This window comes from Triticum urartu, chromosome 5A (genome assembly GCF_056163025.1).
Source record: "Triticum urartu cultivar PI428250 chromosome 5A, HENAU_Tu73, whole genome shotgun sequence".
Lineage (NCBI taxonomy): Eukaryota > Viridiplantae > Streptophyta > Magnoliopsida > Poales > Poaceae > Triticum > Triticum urartu.
The window spans coordinates 631,414,938-631,434,068 of record NC_141877.1 but is presented as its reverse complement, the minus strand read 5'-3'; the positions used below and the strand labels follow the sequence as shown (position 1 = coordinate 631,434,068).

The following is a 19,131-nucleotide window of genomic DNA, read 5'->3' as shown; positions in this document are numbered from 1 at the left end:
GTGATAGGTGATGATGCAAAACAATAGGTTTCGGAGACCTTGTGATAGGTGATGACATGTGTGTGTGATCATGCACAACGTGGTGTTGGAGGATAAGGGTGAAGATATCGCCGGAGGTCTGAAATTTGAGAACATGGGTGACCTATCCAACTCCCACATCAGAATCCAGCCACATTTGAGGAGTCTGTCCAAATGTATCAACAAAATCATCATCAAGCAACTCATGAATAGCTCAAGGAAGATTTGATTAAGCACTTACATGCATGTTGGATTCAAATTTGAAGTATTTTATATTTTAAAATTTAATTGGATGATAATATTATAATTGAAACTATATTTTTACTTATCAAAGGTATGACATGCTACTATTTTAAGTGCTCCACACATAAAGAGAATAAACAAAGGCATACTTTGATAGGGAACATAATTGGGTGGCTGATTTCCGCATCAGTGTTCATAAAATTCGAATCAATCCGAACAAACACATTGTCTACTTACAAAGCATGTAAAATAAAATCTATGTACGTGTCGGACAATGAGGAATGTTCGGTCAACGCAATAGACATAGTCGGCACGTCCATAGAAGTTTGAGGGGTATAGATGCTCTAAGAGCAACTCTAGCAGACCCCGCATCCTCCCGACCCGCAAAACGTTTTTGCAGTTCGCAGAAAAACGTCATTGCGGGTCGGCACAGACGGTCGCAGTTGCAGACCCCGCATAATGGATCCGTAAAAAAGAATATTCCTAGAATATGCATTTTTAGGGGTTGGGGTTGCGGCGTCTGACCTGGCGTATCTCCTCCTGGCCCGCAAAACTTAAATTTGCAACTCAATTTGATCTAGCATATTGCATTGCTTTGACAACATTGGATACAAAAGGCATCACCAAATCTTTGCTAGAATATCAAGACCAAAGAAAACAAGAACTACAAGAATGCATTTTAGAAGATTTCTAATTTCCATAACTGCTCCCACTAGTTGGACTAATATCTTCTCCATGCATTCGTTGTTGATCTGTGGATTCTTGATTTTGCATTGTTCTTTCTTCATCTTTGGTTCGGAAGAAGTAGATGTTGCTTCCCCTCTAGTTGCACATGCAGCTGCATCATTGCCTTCGATTGTACCAAGGAGTGCACTAACATCTATTAAATTTCTTTCTATCAACAAATCAATGTATTGCCCTTCCCAAAACCAACATGAGCATCCTTCGTCCTACACAAAAGAATGAGCAACCTCGAAGTGAGCCATCGCAATTTAGCAAAAGAATGAACTGTGAAACGACCTACCGCAAGTGCACGTACCCCGTCGTTTTCGTATTTGAAGAACACCCATCCGGGGTGCTTTGGCGTGCTCGAAGTGAGCCGCAACACTTTCCGCGTGCAGTCGTCGCACTCTATGAGCGGCATCGGCAAGCCACAAAGACGTTGCGCGAGTGCCGAGCCTGGTGGACGGCCGAACGAGTCCATGCCCGCAAACCTTCGGCGATGGTGGGCGGACGAACTCGCACCTGCTTGCGGCGATGCGCCCTTGCCTGGGCTGCGGGAGAGGCTCCCCGACCACTCCATTGCTTGGCGCAGCAACCGGCGGCCGGAAAAAGCCAAATCCGGCAGCCCGTGATGAAGTGCCGCAGATCTGCAAATCCGGCGGCCCGCCGACGCAGGGGGGGAGGGGGAGGCCTCGTGCGTGTGGCGGCCTTCCGGCGTGCTCCTGCCGGTTGCGGTCGCCGGAATCTTGGGCGGCGGCCGGCGACTTGCGCGAGAGGGGAGAGGAGAGGTGGTTGGTGAGAGAAAGCGCGGGATGAAATGTTCCCCCACCAACCGCTTCCACTTATATGCAGGGCACCGCAACCACGAGGGGGAAACCCGCGTTTTTCTGGGTTGGGTTCGGGATTTTGCCGCGCCCCCTAAAAAATTTTGCGGGCCCGGGCGGGATGCGGGGTCTGATCGGGTAGGTTTTTTCGCCCCTGCCCACATTTTGGCGGTTATTTTACGGGTCGGGGCGGGATGCGCGGTCTACTAGAATTGCTTTAAGAGCATCATGTACAATAGTTGCATATAAATATGTACTACTTTATTAATACATGACTCATATTTCACTCCTACAAAGTGTTTAGTAGCGCGTGCTACAACTGACTGCTAATCAGTAGCCCGTTTCTCTTTTGTCTTCTCTATCTCATCAAAAATATAATATTTAGGGCATGTTCGGCTGTCCACCAGCTCCGTGGAATTACAGAATCTGCGGAGCGCCTATCTTCCAACTCCACTATTTTAGCCTACAGCTCCGGCAGCTCAGCCTGTTTCTTTTTAACATCAATACAGACACAAGCGCTCATATACACATGCATACACTTATCCCTATGAATGCACACACGCACACCCTATCCCCATGTGCACCTCCGAAAGACTGAGCCGACATATCATATTAAAATTTACAAAGTCATCGTAGGCACCTCATCGTCAACGGGAATGTCTCCTCTCATTGAATGCGCACCGCCGAAAATCTTAAAATAAATCCAAGAATAAATGCGAGCACTAGAATTTAAATCCTATAGGGTAAGGATACCACAGTCTCTCTAACCATCCAAATACGTGTTCTTGTTCTTCGTGACTATGGGCCGCGCCTGACACACAACCGCGCACATGCGGCCGCGTATCGAGATAGTGTACACGTACTCGCCCGGTCACCCACGTGTCGATGTGTGCGCGCGCATCGCATGGTCACTCACGGCACACGGGATGATACCGTACCCTCGGATCGCGCCACGAATATCCTCGCGGACATGCCTGATATTTTTACCTGCCGGTGGCAGTGGCGGACTAGCAGGTCAAGTAGCCGGTTTATTTTATTCCGGAAAAGTAAGAAAAGGCCGAGAGATAAGCCACGAACGAAACGTATCAGTCGCCGGAATACGTCCACGTCCCTTTCGCCTTTCAGCACCCCCGCGTCGCCGCGGTCCCATTCTGCGCCCACCGTCCGGTGATCTCCCGTGCGGCCCGGCCGAGTAGCCCCGCCCTGTCTGCGGCGATGCTGCCGGTTTAAATCATCCACGAAGCTCAGCTACGAGGCTATGCGTGTGGAGACGGCACAGGGGATCCTGGTGAGTCACGCTACAGCGATTCCACGTGGGCCATGTGGTGGTGGGTTTGTCGATCTTATCTCGTGACTCGGTTCACCATGGGAATGGACGCGACAGCTCCAAGTCTCCAACTCGTCCGTTATCTCTTTGGGGGACAATTTTGCTGATACCACCTCGTGTTATCCAAGCTCGTCTTTTTGGAAAACTGGACGATGTCCCGCGAGTTGCGGCAGGATTTTGTACGAATAAAAATTGCACCAAACTAATCATAGTAGCTATTGTCTTTACAGTTTCTCCTATAGTATGATGATTTGTTTATCAGTATTTTATAAATAAATACATATATCTATCTATAAGTTCAAAGTTGGAAGAAAACAAAATAAAATATGCATGACTCACTTTTCTTTCATATAGAGCACTCAGCATGAAGCTATGAGCTGCATGCATACATCATTTTTTTTTCTTGATTGAAACACTCATAAGCAGCAGTTACTGCATGCATGCATGCATCAGTTACTATGGGGGTGTTTGGTTCAGAAGTCCTAGAACTTTTTCTAGTTCTAGGGACTAATCAAAAAAGACTCTCTAGTAGAGTTTTTTTCTAGTCCCTGTAGAAAAAGTCCCTCCCGTTTGGTTCCTAGAGACTTTTTAGGGACTTTTTCTAATCTCTGGGACTAAAAAGTCCCTGAACCAAACACCTCCTATATATGGTGGGTACAACAACTCACCGTGTGGCTAAATTGTTTTGATCTAGTATATCTAAAGGCTAAATTATGGTGGGTACAACAATTCATGCACTCGGACAGATATTGCTGTTTGATCTAGTATATCTAAAGGCTAAATTTTTTTGGGTGATGTGGTTCAAGAATAATCGAGAGAATTTCATGTAATGAAGGCTAGCTATTTAGATATAGTAGATAATGTCAACAAACTCGCCTATGAAAAATACACCTATATCCTATAAAAATCTTATTGGAGATTTTTTTCCTTCACCATTGGAAAATAATGTTAACAAAGATAAACATCGTCTTTCTATTTACTAATATTATTTAGGTGTTGTACACATCGTCCAACACCAAAGCGAAACCACATCTTCATCGCAGAAAAGAACCATATGTTATGGGCTTTTAAAAGGCGAATTAGCGTCCGAGTGCCGTTTGTGGGTTTTTGGCATTTTATGATTGAGTATTTCTACCGTGCAATATGTCTGCATGGTTTCCCATTTCATGCCAGCTAAGACTATCTACATTTTGAATCACACTGCATTCAAACTAAAAAACAACAAATCGAACCAATCAATAATTAATCATCGCCCTCGGATGAACATGAAAATGGTGAGCAATAATGAAATCTATCCACACAACGCTCTTTTTTGTGTGCGACTACCAGTTGATGCTTGATTTTGCGGTGGAACATGACATGCATAGCCATGGGCGTCGAGGTCACCAAGATGGAGTTTGTTCACACGACCATGGACCGGATGAAGGGAGAACACCGTCATGTACTGCATCGTCATCAACATCGCCAACAACATCTATAATGCGGATGTTGAGGATCTAGACCACACACTTCATTTGGCTACAATGAAGCGGTTGTCGGCATATGCACTCAGACTACACAAGAGAAACAATTGAAAGAAACAAACTATACGTGGTACTCCCTCCGCCTAGAAGTACTTGTCGGGGAAATAGAGTTATCTAGACGTATTTTAATTCAAGATACATTCATTTTTACCCTTTTCTTCAACAAGTATTTCAGAACGGAGGTACTATTTCACAAGAAAATGGTTCACACCGTGTGCAAATTAACACACATTGTGACAAAACGATCTCGCACGCATAATCTATTAAGCTCGTGGCCCATTTTTGCTACATTTTCACAATCTATTAAGTTCGTGGCCGATTTTTGCCACATTTTCCCAAATTTGTGAGTATTCACATCCCTGGCAAGTTCATGGGTCAGCGGTGGGCTTTACATGGAGTCTTGGCTCCATGCTCTCTAAAAGAAAAAGGGAAATCTCTACTAAACGGCAAATGTTCTGTACTTATCTGCATTTTTTAGAAAAAGCACGGACTGCCCTGCAAAAGGAGAACACTTGTGATAAACCTGCAATCCTATCACCAGCACGACGCTCCCATCAACTCCAAAAGAAAAGAAAAAAAAAGAAAAAAACACGACGCTCCCATCAAAGTTTATCCAATCCTCTGCCCGTTGCCGGCGTCTCAGTGGGCATGCGCACGCAGGTTTGCTTCTCACTGTCCGGGCCCCGTCTCCTATAAGATGACCCGAGGCTTCTGTTTGCCGCGTACAGATACAAGATAGAGGCCATAGCCAGAGAGACCCAGCAAACAGAGCAAGTCTTCCACGCCCGCCAGTTCTTGCAAGAGAGGAAAGAAATCGAAGAGGCAGAGAAGCAGAGAGAGACAGAGATGGGAAGAAGGAGAAGCCCGGCGCTGCCGCTGCTGGTGATCTTTGGCGTCCTCGCCGTCGTCCTCGCAGCTCTTCCTCCGCTCGCCGAATCCAGCAGCAGCCACCACCACCACCACGGCCATGGCCATCACTCCCGCGTCCAAAGCAGAGGTACGAGCAAGATCTTTTTGTTCCTTCCTAGCAGGAGTGCACGGAATAGTCTGGGAAATGAGCTTGTGACTGATTGGGGATGAAATTATCTCTTGATTGCAGGGCACGGAGGAGAGGAAGAGCAGTCGGCGGCTGCGGCGGCGGCGGCGAAGGCGAGGGGGAGCGCGTGGCCGTGCTGCGACAGCTGCGGCGGGTGCACCAAGTCGGACACGCCGCAGTGCCGGTGCATGGACGCGGCGCCCGTCGGGTGCCACCCGGCGTGCCGGGACTGCGTCAGGTCCCCCCTCGCCGTGCACCCGGCCGTGTACCAGTGCATGGACCGCGTCCCCAACTTCTGCCAGCGGCGCTGCAGCGCCATCGCCGCCCACTGACCGTGACCGGCCGGGGCAACCGACCAGCTGACCAACCGCCCACCCCACCTACCGCCACCGGCGACGGACGAATCTTGATGGCATCACGGCCAGAGATGCCAGCCAGCCAGCCACCTTTTTTTGTTGTTAATTAGGCGCGGCTTGTCCTGTTGACTTGACTCTGTAACACGTATGGCTTCTTGTGTAAAGTGGAGTATAAACACGTATGGCTTCTTGTGTAAAGTGGAGTATAAACAAGCTGGGCTTGGGTTTGTTTGAGCGACTCCGAGTCTCGTCCTCCGCACCTTGTTTATCTCTCGAGACAGAGTTGTTGGTAATTATAAGTTCATTATTGGAGGGGTGACTGAATAACAAATACTCATACGCTCCTGCTGGTCTTGCATCTGACGCAGCACACCACCGGTCACCGGACCGGAGGATGAACCTGGACGCGCATATCCTAGGTGCAAGGCAATCCTAGGTGCCGGCAATCCAGCGAGCACCGGATCGACGGACTGCAAGGCAATCCTAGGTGCCGGCGAGCACCAGATTCTTTAGCGCACCGGCAAGACATCAGCAACGACGGTAAGCCCTTACTCTCTCTCTCTCTCTCTCTCTCTACTACATTTGATTCGCGGTAGATTGGATTTCCGAACATGATTCGAGCGTTGTGGAGGGGACTAAATACAAAGAGGGTTGGGGGATAAGATTTGCACACCCGATTCGTCATAGCGACGATAGATTCTTGGGTTCATAAAACCTTTTTTAGTACAAGGGGTTAGGGAAACATGTTCGTATGAATGGGGTAAATTTGCCTATCCTAGTCGCGGCGACCTTGGAGGCGCTTCGAGCGACGGGGGGCCGTAGCCTTCTTCTTGTCTTCCACCACCGCCTACACCGTATCATATGTAATCTCTGTTGGAAATATGCCCTAGAGGCAATAATAAATTAGTTATTATTATATCATATTTCATTGTTCATGATAATCGTTTATTATCCATGCTAGAATTGTATTGATAGGAAACTCAGATACATGTGTGGATAAATAGACAACATCATGTCCCTAGTAAGCCTCTAGTTGACTAGCTCGTTGATCAATAGATGGTTACGGTTTCCTGACCATGGACATTGGATGTCGTTGATAACGGGATCATATCATTAGGAGAATGATGTGATGGACAAGACCCAATCCTAAGCCTAGCACAAGATCGTGTAGTTCGTATGCTAAAGCTTTTCTAATGTCAAGTATCATTTCCTTAGACCATGAGATTGTACAACTCCCGGATACCGTAGGAGTGCTTTGGGTGTGCCAAACGTCACAACGTAACTGGGTGGCTATAAAGATACACTATGGGTATCTTCGAAAGTGTCTGTTAGGTTGGCACGAATCGAGACTGGGATTTGTCACTCCGTGTAAACGGAGAGGTATCTCTGGGCCCACTCGGTAGGATATCATCATAATGTGCACAATGTGATCAAGGAGTTGATCGCGGGATGATGTGTTACGGAACGAGTAAAGAGACTTGCCGGTAACGAGATTGAACAAGGTATCGGGATACCGACGATCGAATCTCGGGCAAGTACCGTACCGATAGACAAAGGGAATTGTATACGGGATTGATTGAATCCTTGACATCATGGTTCATCCGATGAGATCATCGTGGAGCATGTGGGAACCAACATGGGTATCCAGATCCCGCTGTTGGTTATTGACCGGAGAGTTGTCTCGGCCATGTCTGCATGACTCCCGAACCCGTAGGGTCTACACACTTAAGGTTCGATGACGCTAGGGTTATAGGGAAAGTATGTACGCGGTTACCGAATGTTGTTCGGAGTCCCGAATGAGATCCCGGACGTCACGAGGAGTTCCGGAATGGTCCGGAGGTAAAGATTTATATATAGGAAGTATGGTTTTGTGTAACGCCCTCGATGCGGCTATATCTCCCACGTGTCGAAGCACGACTTAGAGGCATAACCGCATTGAAAGCAATGTCGCCAGTGATGTAATCTTCACACAACCCATGTAATACATAAGGGACCGAGATACATAGTTGGCTTACAATCGCCACTTCACACAATTACATGAATAAAGCATTACAACATCCAAGTACAATCAGGGCCCGACTACGGAGCCAAAATAAAAGAAGAACCCCAAATGCGACAAAGGTCCCCAATCGACCCCAACTGGGCTCCGCTACTGATCAACTAGAACGAAACAACACAAAGGACAAGATCTTCATCGAGCTCCTCCTGAGCATGGTTGCGTCATCTGCACGGACTCATCGGCACCTGCAAGCTGGTTTTGGAAGTAACTGTGAGCCACAGGGACTCAGCAATCTCGCACCCTCGCGATCAAGACTATTTAAGCTTATGGGAAAGGTAAAGGTATGAGGTGGAGCTGCAGCAAGCGACTAGCATATATGATGGCTAAACATACGCAAATGAGAGCGAGAAGAGAAGGCAAAGAACGATCGATAAACTATGATCAAGAAGTGATCCTAGAACAACCTACGTCAATCATAAGTCCAACAACCGTGTTCACTTTCCGGACTCCGCCGAAAAGAGACCATCACGGTAACACATGCTGTTGGTTCATTTTAATTAAGGTCAACTTCAGGTTTTCTACAACCGGACATTAACAAATTTCCATCTGCCCATAACCGCGGGCACGGCTTTCGAAAGTTCAAAACCCTGCAGGGGTGTCCCAACTTAGCCCATAACAAGCTCTCACGGTCAACGAAGGAATAGACCTCCTCCCGAGACATTCCGATCAGACTCGGTATCCCGGTACAACAAGACACTTCGACAAGTTAAAACAAATCCAGCAACACCACCCAGATGTGCCGACAAATTCTGATAGGAGCTGCACATATCTCGTTCTCAGGGCACACCAGATGAGCAAGACGTCGGGTAGGCCAGCCCAGAGTTGCCCCTGATAGCCCCGGACATCGCTCGGTTGGACCAACACTCAGAGGAGCACTGGCCCGGGGGGGGGGGTAAAATAATGATGACCCTTGGGCGCGCAACCCCCAAGGGAAAAGAAAAGGCTAGGTGGCGAAAGGTAAGACCAATGTTGGGCATTGCTGGAAAAGCTTTAATCAAGGCGAACTATCAAGGGATTCCCATTATTACCCAACCGCGTAAGGAACGCAAAATCCGGAAACATAACATCGATATGACGGAAACTAGGGCGGCAAGAGTGGAACAAAACACCAGGCATAAGGCCGAGCCTTCCACCCTTTACCAAGTATATAGATGCATTAATTAAATAAGATATATTGTGATATCCCAACAAGTAAACATGTTCCAACAAGGAATGAAACTTCAATCTTCACCTGCAACTAACAATGCTATAAGAGGGGCCGAGCAAAGCGGTAACATAGTCAATCAATGGTTTGCTAGGACAAGGTGGGTTAGAGGCTTGGTTCAACAATATAGGAGGCATGATAAGCAAGTGGTAGGCATCGCAGCATAAGCATAGCAAAAGAGCGAGCATCTAGCAAGCAAAGATAGAAGTGATTTCGAGGGTATGATCATCTTGCCTGAAATCCCGCAAGGAAGAAGAACGATTCCATGAAGAAGACAAATGGGCGTAGTCGAACGGTTCCTCACAAACGCGACGTTATCGGAACCAACCCGAAGAAGCAAACACCGAAAAGAAGCACACAACATAGTAAACAAACCACACATGGACATGGCATGATGCACAACCAAGTATGATGTATGTCCGATTTAATGATACATGTCATGGCATGGCAAGATGCACAAACAATCCTACAAATTAAGTGGAGCTCATTATGCAACGAAGTTGCATATTGAAGAAAACACCACATGACTTATTTAGTTCTCTCTCGTTTACGTACCCAACAAGATTAAATGTTTATTAACATGGCAAGAGGGTGAAGCACAATAAAACTACCTATCTAGGCAAGTTTAAATGAGGCCGGAACATCGAACAACAAATCCGGAAACTCCTCATGAGCATATTATAGATTTGGTACTGTTCTGCCCTAAACCATATTTTATAGTTGTTAAACATGCAAAGTGATGCCACCATGTTAAACTAGGCATTTTTCTATCCCATTTACATATAAAGTTTGTTTAAATCCGAGCTATGGTTATTTAGTTATGAATTAAAGCATTTTAACATGACATAGGAGCAAATTTAATCAAACAGCATTTTTAACATTTTAAACATGGATGAAAATGACATATTATGAAACTAGACAAAATTCTAAGCAAGTCTCATATTAAGTTTGTTTTAATCCGATGCACGGTTTGTGAGATAAAATATGCATGAACAACAGGGGGGTTTCTATAAAACTATAATTCGCTGGAATAAAAGGAAAATCGCCGCACTGGAAAAAAATACCAATGGGTCGAAACTGAAGCAAGTTGGTCAGCGGTAGGAAAAAAAAGGAGGGGCGCTGGGGCTCACCCATGGGCCAAGGCCCAACTGGAGGAGGAGGCCGGGCAGGTGCTGCGTCCAAAGGCGGCCCAGGCGCGACCCACGTGCGGTGCTCGTCCTCCTCTGCTCGAAGCAGAGGCAGGAGTATGGCTCGGCGGCTGCTGCCGGCTATGTGGAACGACGGCGCGGCAGGGAAGAGCTCTGGCGAGGTCAGGAATGGATGGATCCGGCGAAGGGGATCCCAGATCCGGTGACGGAGGTGGCCGGCGGCACTCGGGGACGCGGAAAACGGCGAAGTGGAGCTCGTCCATGGCGGCCTCCCTTGGGATGGCAGGTGCAAGATGAGAGAGACAGAGAGATTAGAGAGGAGAGGACCCTGAGATGTAGGAAGGAGAGTGGGGCGAAGCGACCTGGGGTTGGCGGCGGCGGATCCGGAGGACTGGTCGCCGGAGGCAGCGGCGGTGAGCGCGACCGGCTTCCGGGTCGAGCGGGAGCTCGGGGACGAGCGTCCTCAGGCATGAGGCGGCGGAGTTTCGGGACCCGATGGGCTTCCTAGGGCCCGATCTGGGTCCTGGAGGGTCCGCGCGGCTGGGAGCGGCTAGGGCGACGTGGCGAAGCCACATGGCAGCGCGAGACTGGCTGGCGGGCGCGCGGAGGCGGCGTGGAAGGCGGGGATTGGCAGGACGGTGGTTTCCGATGACGGCGCGGCCTGTGGCTCGCTGCCAAGTGGTGGAGGAGGGTTGGGGCTCGCCGGAAAACGAGGAGAAGAAGGTGGGAGGCGGTTGGGAGATGATTGGGGGCACGGAATTCGAGGAGGAGGTGGGGATTGCGGCTGGCTAGAGGTAGGGGGTAGGTTTAGGCTAGGTTTGTCCAAAAATGGGCTAGGGAAGGTGTATATATAGAGAGAAGGGGCTAGGGTTAGGGGGGTTTCGGAGCCCTCCGATCGTAATCGAACGATTTCGGTCGGAAGAGGGGTTTAGTGGGCTGGACTCGGGCTGTGTAGGAGGGTTGGACTGAGAGGAGAGAAAAGAACTGCAGCCCGACACGGGTTTCCGAAGACCGAAAACGTCCGACAAAAATACCGGCAACGGTGCCGCTATATATATAACGGTTGGGCTATCAAACGAGCTCCGAATGCGATGAAACTTGACAGGCGGTCTATCTACACTATAATAAGACCACACGTCAACTCTCATCCCATTCCGAGAACATTTTCCGGCCACTTATAAAATACTATTTCGGACATGCCGCGGGCGCGTGCAAGTGTGTCTGGGCTCAGAACGGACAACAGAGAGAACTGTGGGAACCCGGACGGATGCAAGTTTTGAAAACATGATGATGCAATGCACATGATGACATGACAAGATGCAACACGCAAGCGAATGACATGGCAACAATAGCGAATAACTGGACGACACCTGGCACATCGGTCTTGGGGCGTTACAACACTCCACCACTACGAGAGGATCTCGTCCCGAGATCTAGGATGGCACCTGAGGGAAGACGGAAGATAAAGAGAAGAGGTAAAACTAAGTTGCTTCTTTGTCCAATGAGTGAAACCAAAGAACCTTGCAAAGGTTAAGCCATTTTGAGAAAAGAATACAACGGAGATGACGAAGCTAAAAACACTCCGTTAGAAAAGAGGGACAAGGAAGAACAACTTCGAGCAGCACTTCGGTTGAGAAGTTATGCAAGACTTGATACGGTGAAAAGAACTTGAGCAGAGGACACGACACTCTGGTTAAACAAGATAGAGAAGGAATAAGACTGATATAATTTGGACAGCACTTCGACTGTAAATGGAAGAAATTGAACATAATCTTGACAAACCGAGATGAGGAGTGAAAGGAGCAACATTACTAGACCTTCGGGAGAAAGAATAGAATAAAGATAATTGAGACAAAAGAATGTAGAAGAAAATGCCAACTTCTGCTACAAAAGAGCTTGAAAAGGTATCCTTAGGAGAAGGGTCGAACGGAGTTGTTGGAGAAACCAACAACGAAAAGAATAAGCTTGATATGGTCTTATGGAATACATCTCAAATTATGAGGTGATAACCTGCCACTCACAGGAAAAAGAATTGGATTGGTATGAGCAAGGAGACAAGAAACTTATTTCACCGGATGGATGAAATAAGAACTTGGGTCATTTATGAGCACCATAGGTAGCAACAATCCTTAGGGAACGCTCTAGGTGAAATATAACCCAAGATAATTCCAACGAATAGGTTGATGGATTTAAAATACCTCATTCTTAACAATATGTGAATCATGAAACATGAGCTCAAATTATCAAAAATGACAAAATAGCACCTCCAATAATATGGTAGAAAGAATTGCACTCCGGATTGCACGAAAAAGAATACTTGTGCTCCTTAGAAAAGAATGTTGATGAACACTTCGAGAAGGAAATTAAATCATTGATGAAACCATCATGTAGAACCTTCATGAAGAACTCCGGTAACAAAAGGATAACGAGAAGAAAGAGAAGTTGAAAACACAAGGTGAATCCTTGCAATGATTAGATGGATCTTCGTGATGAAATAAATTGAGAGAGCTTGGAACTTCGGAAAAGAAAAGATGAAACAATTGAAACCAAGATTTTGATGAGGCTCCGGAATAAGGAATTAATCACTTGGATGAAACAAGAATAAGAATTACATTATGCTTATCCTTCACCAATTAAATTGATGACAAACAACGGATTTGACATATTACTTATTCTCGTAGAAAAGATTAAGAGAGATATAACATAAACTTGGGAAGGTCTTCGACGAACCATCGGTAGGATTTGGAAAACAACGAATGAGTTGATATGATAACCATGGAATAGAATCTTGAGCAAACCACCGTAAGAGTTGAAAATGAACGAAGAGAAGATAAAGAAACACCGGGAAGAATTAGCAAATGAATGAAGATGCTTGAGAGAATTTAGAGACAAGAGAACGAAGGGATCACGAACTGATTAGAGATTACTTGAACGAAGCACTGGTAAGATAGGAGAATGATAACTGACAGCTGAGAATGAATAAACCTGAATTGATGGACTCCGGATAACAAACTGAGAAGACTCTTGAATTGCTCCGGATAGGTGAAAAGATTTTTCACGATCAAAACAATTACGAGAGGATGGCAACAAGCTAGAATCACGATGTTGAAGAGAATGGAGCAAGATTAAAGAGAAACTCTTCTTCAGTCTTCAAAATCCGAGAATGACGACGAGAAACACCACCATGAATTATTTAGACACTCTGGAATGAAGAATGGAAAGGTTGAGCCAACGATGAAAAGAATTTAACCGATCTTGGAGAAAGACATTTGATTGATGACAATTCATTCTTACGTCAAACTTCGAAAAGAAATTTGAGAATAGCACCGGGAAAATAAGAAGAGTCAGGTAAGATCCTGGGAAAAGACCTGTGGGTTAGGGCCCACTCAAAAGAACACCGTTGAAAAGATTTCAAAGAGAGGTTGCACCGGTTGAACTAAAAGACTTGAAAGAGAGAACGTCCTCGAAGATATTGAATAACTGCAGAGTGGAAACACGAATCTTCGAGATATCTTGAGCACTCCGGAACAATTGAATAGCGAGAAGAGGAATGAATATGAGGTGCACCGGCATGAGAAAACATTTGAAATACGGAAAAGAATATGAACAACACCGAAAGCTTGAATTGGATCCACCGGAGAAGAAAAGGCAAATATTAGTATCTTCATGAGAATCACTGGATAAGAACATTGAAGGAGAAGAATGGAGAGACTTCACATCAATAAGATGGATACACGATAAAGAAATCCGAGTCCTAGGATAAACAAGGGTGGGTGGGTGGGAAAACACTGTTGAGAATGAAACGAACACCGTTGAGAAGAAATGATAATTGATCTTGCTGATGTTGAAATGACCGGATCCACTTGAAGAGAAAACACGCCGGTGAAAAGGATTGACAAGACAATCTTGATGATCAAGAAGGATTGGTATCCACATCGGAGTATGAGAACACCATTTGGGGAAGGTATGGAATCAACACTTGACATTGAAGCAACTCGAATACCACAACTCAAAACAAGACAAAGGATTGGCTTGCAGAATAAGCCGGAACAAACATATGATAGAGATTTCGTCCGAAGTTTTCGTGGTGGGGCCTACACGGGCTCGATCGTACAGCACCATCATGTACAAGGCAATGCACATGACATACGAAGCGTCCCCGAGTCGGCATAGCCAAGGACTCTTTAATACACAACGATACCACTGTAAAACCGACCGTGAATAGGAGAACCACTAGACGTCGAACCCCAATTTCATATCATACATCTGTCGGAAAGATATCCTAAGAGCTACTTGAATTCCACTTATAAACTCCCGAAATTTTCCGGTTATGCAATCAGGTGTTGGGGATACAGGGGAAGCATAATATCTCACCCAAAACTAACAAATCCTACATCTAGCTGTATCCATCCTTCAACACATAACCAAGAAACCTTCGGAAATCCTCTACCTCAACCTTCGAAAAGCATCCGTTATACAAGTTATGGCAATACTCCCGAACTCCCGCCCCAGTACTGGGTGGCGTCGAGGTTATCTCACCAACGAACTGCATAAAAGAGATTTTCGATGTCGGCGTACTAAACTCAGGTATTCCAGAACTGCAACGATAAAATTATGACGACAACACCTTAGAGCTCAACTCCCCGAGACACTTCCACAAAACCCCTGACAGGAGGCACCAAGACAATGTTCTCATCATAAAACCATCGGAACAATTCCAAGATACCCGCGTGATCCTAAAAAAAAATTAGTGAAATTTGAGAAGAGAATAGTCAAAACTCTACGTCAGGATGCCTTACCAGAGCGATGAGGAGACTGGGAAGTAAAAAGAATTCCTAAACTCTCCGATATATAATTCCTAAATGACTCAAAACATTTTTCCAGACACAACTCGGCCGCTAATAACGATCAAGCAATGGGGCTCCTAAGGTCGGGGAAGGATCTGATTACCAACTTGTAACGCCCTCGATGCGGCTATATCTCCCACGTGTCGAAGCATGACTTAGAGGCATAACCGCATTGAAAGCAATGTCGCTAGTGAGGTAATCTTCACACAACCCATGTAATACATAAGGGACCGAGATACATAGTTGGCTTACAATCGCCACTTCACACAATTACATGAATAAAGCATTACAACATCCAAGTACAATCAAGGCCCAACTATGGAGCCAAAATAAAAGAAGAACCCCAAATGCGACAAAGGTCCCCGATCGACCCCAACTAGGCTCCACTACTAATCAACTAGAACGAAACAACACAAAGGACAAGATCTTCATCGAGCTCCTCCTGAGCTTGGTTGCGTCATCTGCACGGACTCATCGGCACCTGCAAGCTGGTTTTGGAAGTAACTGTGAGCCACAGGGACTCAGCAATCTCGCACCCTCACGATCAAGACTATTTAAGCTTATGGGAAAGGTAAAGGTATGAGGTGGAGCTGCAGCAAGCGACTAGCATATATGGTGGCTAAACATACGCAAATGAGAGCGAGAAGAGAAGGCAAAGCACGATCGATAAACTATGATCAAGAAGTGATCCTAGAACAACCTACATCAATCATAACTCCAACAACCGTGTTCACTTCCCGGACTCCGCCGGAAAGAGACCATCACGGTAACACACGCTGTTGGTTCATTTTAATTAAGGTCAACTTTAGGTTTTCTACAACCGGACATTAACAAATTCCCATCTGCCCATAACCACGGGCACGGCTTTCGAAAGTTCAAAACCCTGCAGGGGTGTCCCAACTTAGCCCATAACAAGCTCTCACGGTCAACGAAGGAATAGACCTCCTCCCGAGACATTCCGATCAGACTTGGTATCCCGGTACAACAAGACACTTCGACAAGTTAAAACAAATCCAGCAACACCACCCAGATGTGCCGACAAATTCCGATAGGAGCTGCACATATCTCGTTCTCAGGGCACACCGGATGAGCAAGACGTCGGGTAGGCCAGCCCAGAGTTGCCCCTGATAGCCCCGGACATCGCTCGGTTGGACCAACACTCAGAGGAGCACTGGCCCGGGGGGTAAAATAATGATGACCCTTGGGCACGCGACCCCCAAGGGAAAAGAAAAGGCTAGGTGGCGAAAGGTAAGACCAATGTTGGGCATTGCTGGAAAAGCTTTAATCAAGGTGAACTATCAAGGGGTTCCCATTATTACCCAACCGCGTAAGGAACGCAAAATCCGGGAACATAACACCGATATGACGGAAACTAGGGCAGCAAGAGTGGAACAAAACACCAGGCATAAGGCCGAGCCTTCCACCCTTTACCAAGTATATAGATGCATTAATTAAATAAGATATATTGTGATATCCCAACAAGTAAACATGTTCCAACAAGGAACGAAACTTCAATCTTCACCTGCAACTAACAACGCTATAAGAGGGGCCGAGCAAAGCGGTAACATAGCCAATCAACGGTTTGCTAGGACAAGGTGGGTTAGAGGCTTGGTTCAACAATATAGGAGGCATGATAAGCAAGTGGTAGGCATCGTAGCATAGGCATAGCAAAAGAGCGAGCATCTAGCAAGCAAAGATAGAAGTGATTTCGAGGGTATGATCATCTTGCCTGAAATCCCGCAAGGAAGAATAACGAGTCCATGAAGAAGACAAATGGACGTAGTCGAACGGTTCCTCACAAACGCGACGTTATCGGAACCAACCCGAAGAAGCAAACACCGGAAAGAAGCACACAACATAGTAAACAAACCACACATGGACATGGCATGATGCACAGCCAAGTATGGTGTATGTCCGATTTAATGATACATGGCATGGCATGGCAAAATGCACAAACAATCCTACAAATTAAGTGGAGCTCATTATGCAACGAAGTTGCATATTGAAGAAAACACCACATGACTTATTTAGTTCTCTCTCGTTTACGTACCCAACAAGATTAAATGTTTATTAACATGGCAAGAGGGTTAAGCACAATAAAACTACCTATCTAGGCAAGTTTAAATGAGGTCGGAACATCGAACAGCAAATCTGGAAACTCCTCATGAGCATATTATAGATTTGGTACTGTTCTGCCCTAAACCATATTTTATAGTTGTTAAACATGCAAAGTGATGCCACCATGTTAAACTAGGCATTTTTCTACCCCATTTACATATAAAGTTTGTTTAAATCCGAGCTACGGTTATTTAGTTATGAATTAAAGCATTTTAACATGACATAGGAGCAAATTTAATCAAACAGCATTTTTAACATTTTAAACATGGATGAAAATGACATATTATGAAACTAGACAAAATTCTAAGCAAGTCTCATATTAAGTTTGTTTTAATCCGATGCACGGTTTGTGAGATAAAATATGCATGAACAACAGGGGGGTTTCTATAAAACTATAATTCGCTGGAATAAAAGGAAAATCGCCGCACTGGAAAAAAATACCAATGGGTCGAAACTGAAGCAAGTTGGTCAGCGGTAGGAAAAAAAGGAGGGGCGCTGGGGCTCACCCATGGGCCAAGGCCCAACTGGAGGAGGAGGCCGGGCAGGTGCTGCGTCCAGAGGCGGCCCAGGCGCGACCCACGTGCGGCGCTCGTCCTCCTCTGCTCGAAGCAGAGGCAGGAGTATGGCTCGGCGGCTGCTGCCGGCTATGTGGAACGACGGCGCGGAGGGGAAGAGCTCCGGCGAGGTTAGGAATGGATGGATCCGGCGAAGGGGATCCCAGATACGGTGACGGACGTGGCCGGCGGCACTTGGGGACGCGGAAAACGGCAAAGTGGAGCTCGTCCATGGCGGCCTCCCTTGGGATGGCAGGTGCAAGATGAGAGAGACAGAGAGATTAGAGAGGAGAGGACCCTGAGATGTAGGAAGGAGAGTGGGGCGGAGCGACCTGGGGTTGGCGGCGGCGGATCCGGAGGACTGGTCGCCGGAGGCAGCGGCGGTGAGCGCGGCCGGCTTCCGGGTCGAGCGGGAGCTCGGGGACGAGCGTCCTCAGGCACGAGGCGGCGGAGTTTCGGGACCCGATGGGCTTCCCAGGGCCCGATCTGGGTCCCGGAGGGTCCGCGCGGCTGGGAGCGGCTAGGGCGACGTGGCGAAGCCACATGGCAGCGCGGGACTGGCTGGCGGGCGCGCGGAGGCGACGTGGAAGGCGGGGATTGGCAGGACGGTGGTTTCCGGTGACGGCGCGGCCTGTGGCTCGCTGCCAAGTGGTGGAGGAGGGTTGGGGCTCGCCGGAAAACGAGGAGAAGAAGGTGGGAGGCGGTTGGGAGATGATTGGGGGCACGGAATTCAAGGAGGAGGTGGGGATTGCGGCTGGCTAGAGGTAGGGGGTAGGTTTAGGCTAGGTTTGTCCAAAAATGGGCTAGGGAAGGTGTATATATATAGAGAAGGGGCTAGGGTTAGGGGGGTTTCAGAGCCCTTCGATCGTAATCGAACGGTTCCGGTCGGAGGGGGGTTTAGTGGGCTGGACTCGGGCTGTGTAGGAGGGTTGGACTGAGAGGAGAGTAAAGAACTGCAGCCCGACACGGGTTTCCGAAGACCGAAAATGTCCGACGAAAATACCAGCAACAGTGCCGCTATATATATAACGGTTGGGCTATCAAACGAGCTCCGAATGCGATGAAACTTGACAGGCGGTCTATCTACACTATAATAAGACCACACGTCAACTCTCATCCCATTCCGAGAACATTTTCCGGCCACTTATAAA

At 47.0% G+C, this 19,131-nt stretch overlaps 2 protein-coding genes across 2 annotated transcripts; one reads left to right on the top strand and one right to left on the bottom strand.

Moving 5' to 3' along the window:
• Nucleotides 1-881: 881 nt before the first annotated feature.
• On the bottom strand, nucleotides 882-1,465 carry LOC147973558 (uncharacterized). The gene is made up of 2 exons (XM_087525037.1): nucleotides 1,301-1,465; nucleotides 882-1,211 (listed from the first exon to the last, which is right to left on the bottom strand). The coding sequence occupies exons 1-2, from the start codon at nucleotides 1,463-1,465 to the stop codon at nucleotides 882-884; spliced, it is 495 nt and encodes a 164-aa protein (XP_087381163.1).
• A 3,898-nt stretch (nucleotides 1,466-5,363) lies between these two features.
• Nucleotides 5,364-6,284, top strand: LOC125511196 (uncharacterized). Its single transcript, XM_048676498.2, has 2 exons — nucleotides 5,364-5,655; nucleotides 5,758-6,284. Exons 1-2 carry the CDS (start codon nucleotides 5,505-5,507, stop codon nucleotides 6,024-6,026), a joined length of 420 nt encoding a protein of 139 aa, XP_048532455.1. The 5' UTR covers nucleotides 5,364-5,504; the 3' UTR covers nucleotides 6,027-6,284.
• The last annotated feature ends 12,847 nt before the right edge of the window (nucleotides 6,285-19,131 follow it).

Coding starts and splice junctions, on each gene's coding strand:
- LOC147973558 (XM_087525037.1), bottom strand. CDS start 1,465: ATGGACTCGTTCGGCCGTCCACCAGGCTCGGCACTCGCGCAACGTCTT. Junction 1,212..1,300: donor TCAAATACGAAAACGACGGG/GTACGTGCACTT, acceptor TCTTTTGTGTAG/GACGAAGGATGCTCATGTTG.
- LOC125511196 (XM_048676498.2), top strand. CDS start 5,505: ATGGGAAGAAGGAGAAGCCCGGCGCTGCCGCTGCTGGTGATCTTTGGC. Junction 5,656..5,757: donor CTCCCGCGTCCAAAGCAGAG/GTACGAGCAAGA, acceptor TCTTGATTGCAG/GGCACGGAGGAGAGGAAGAG.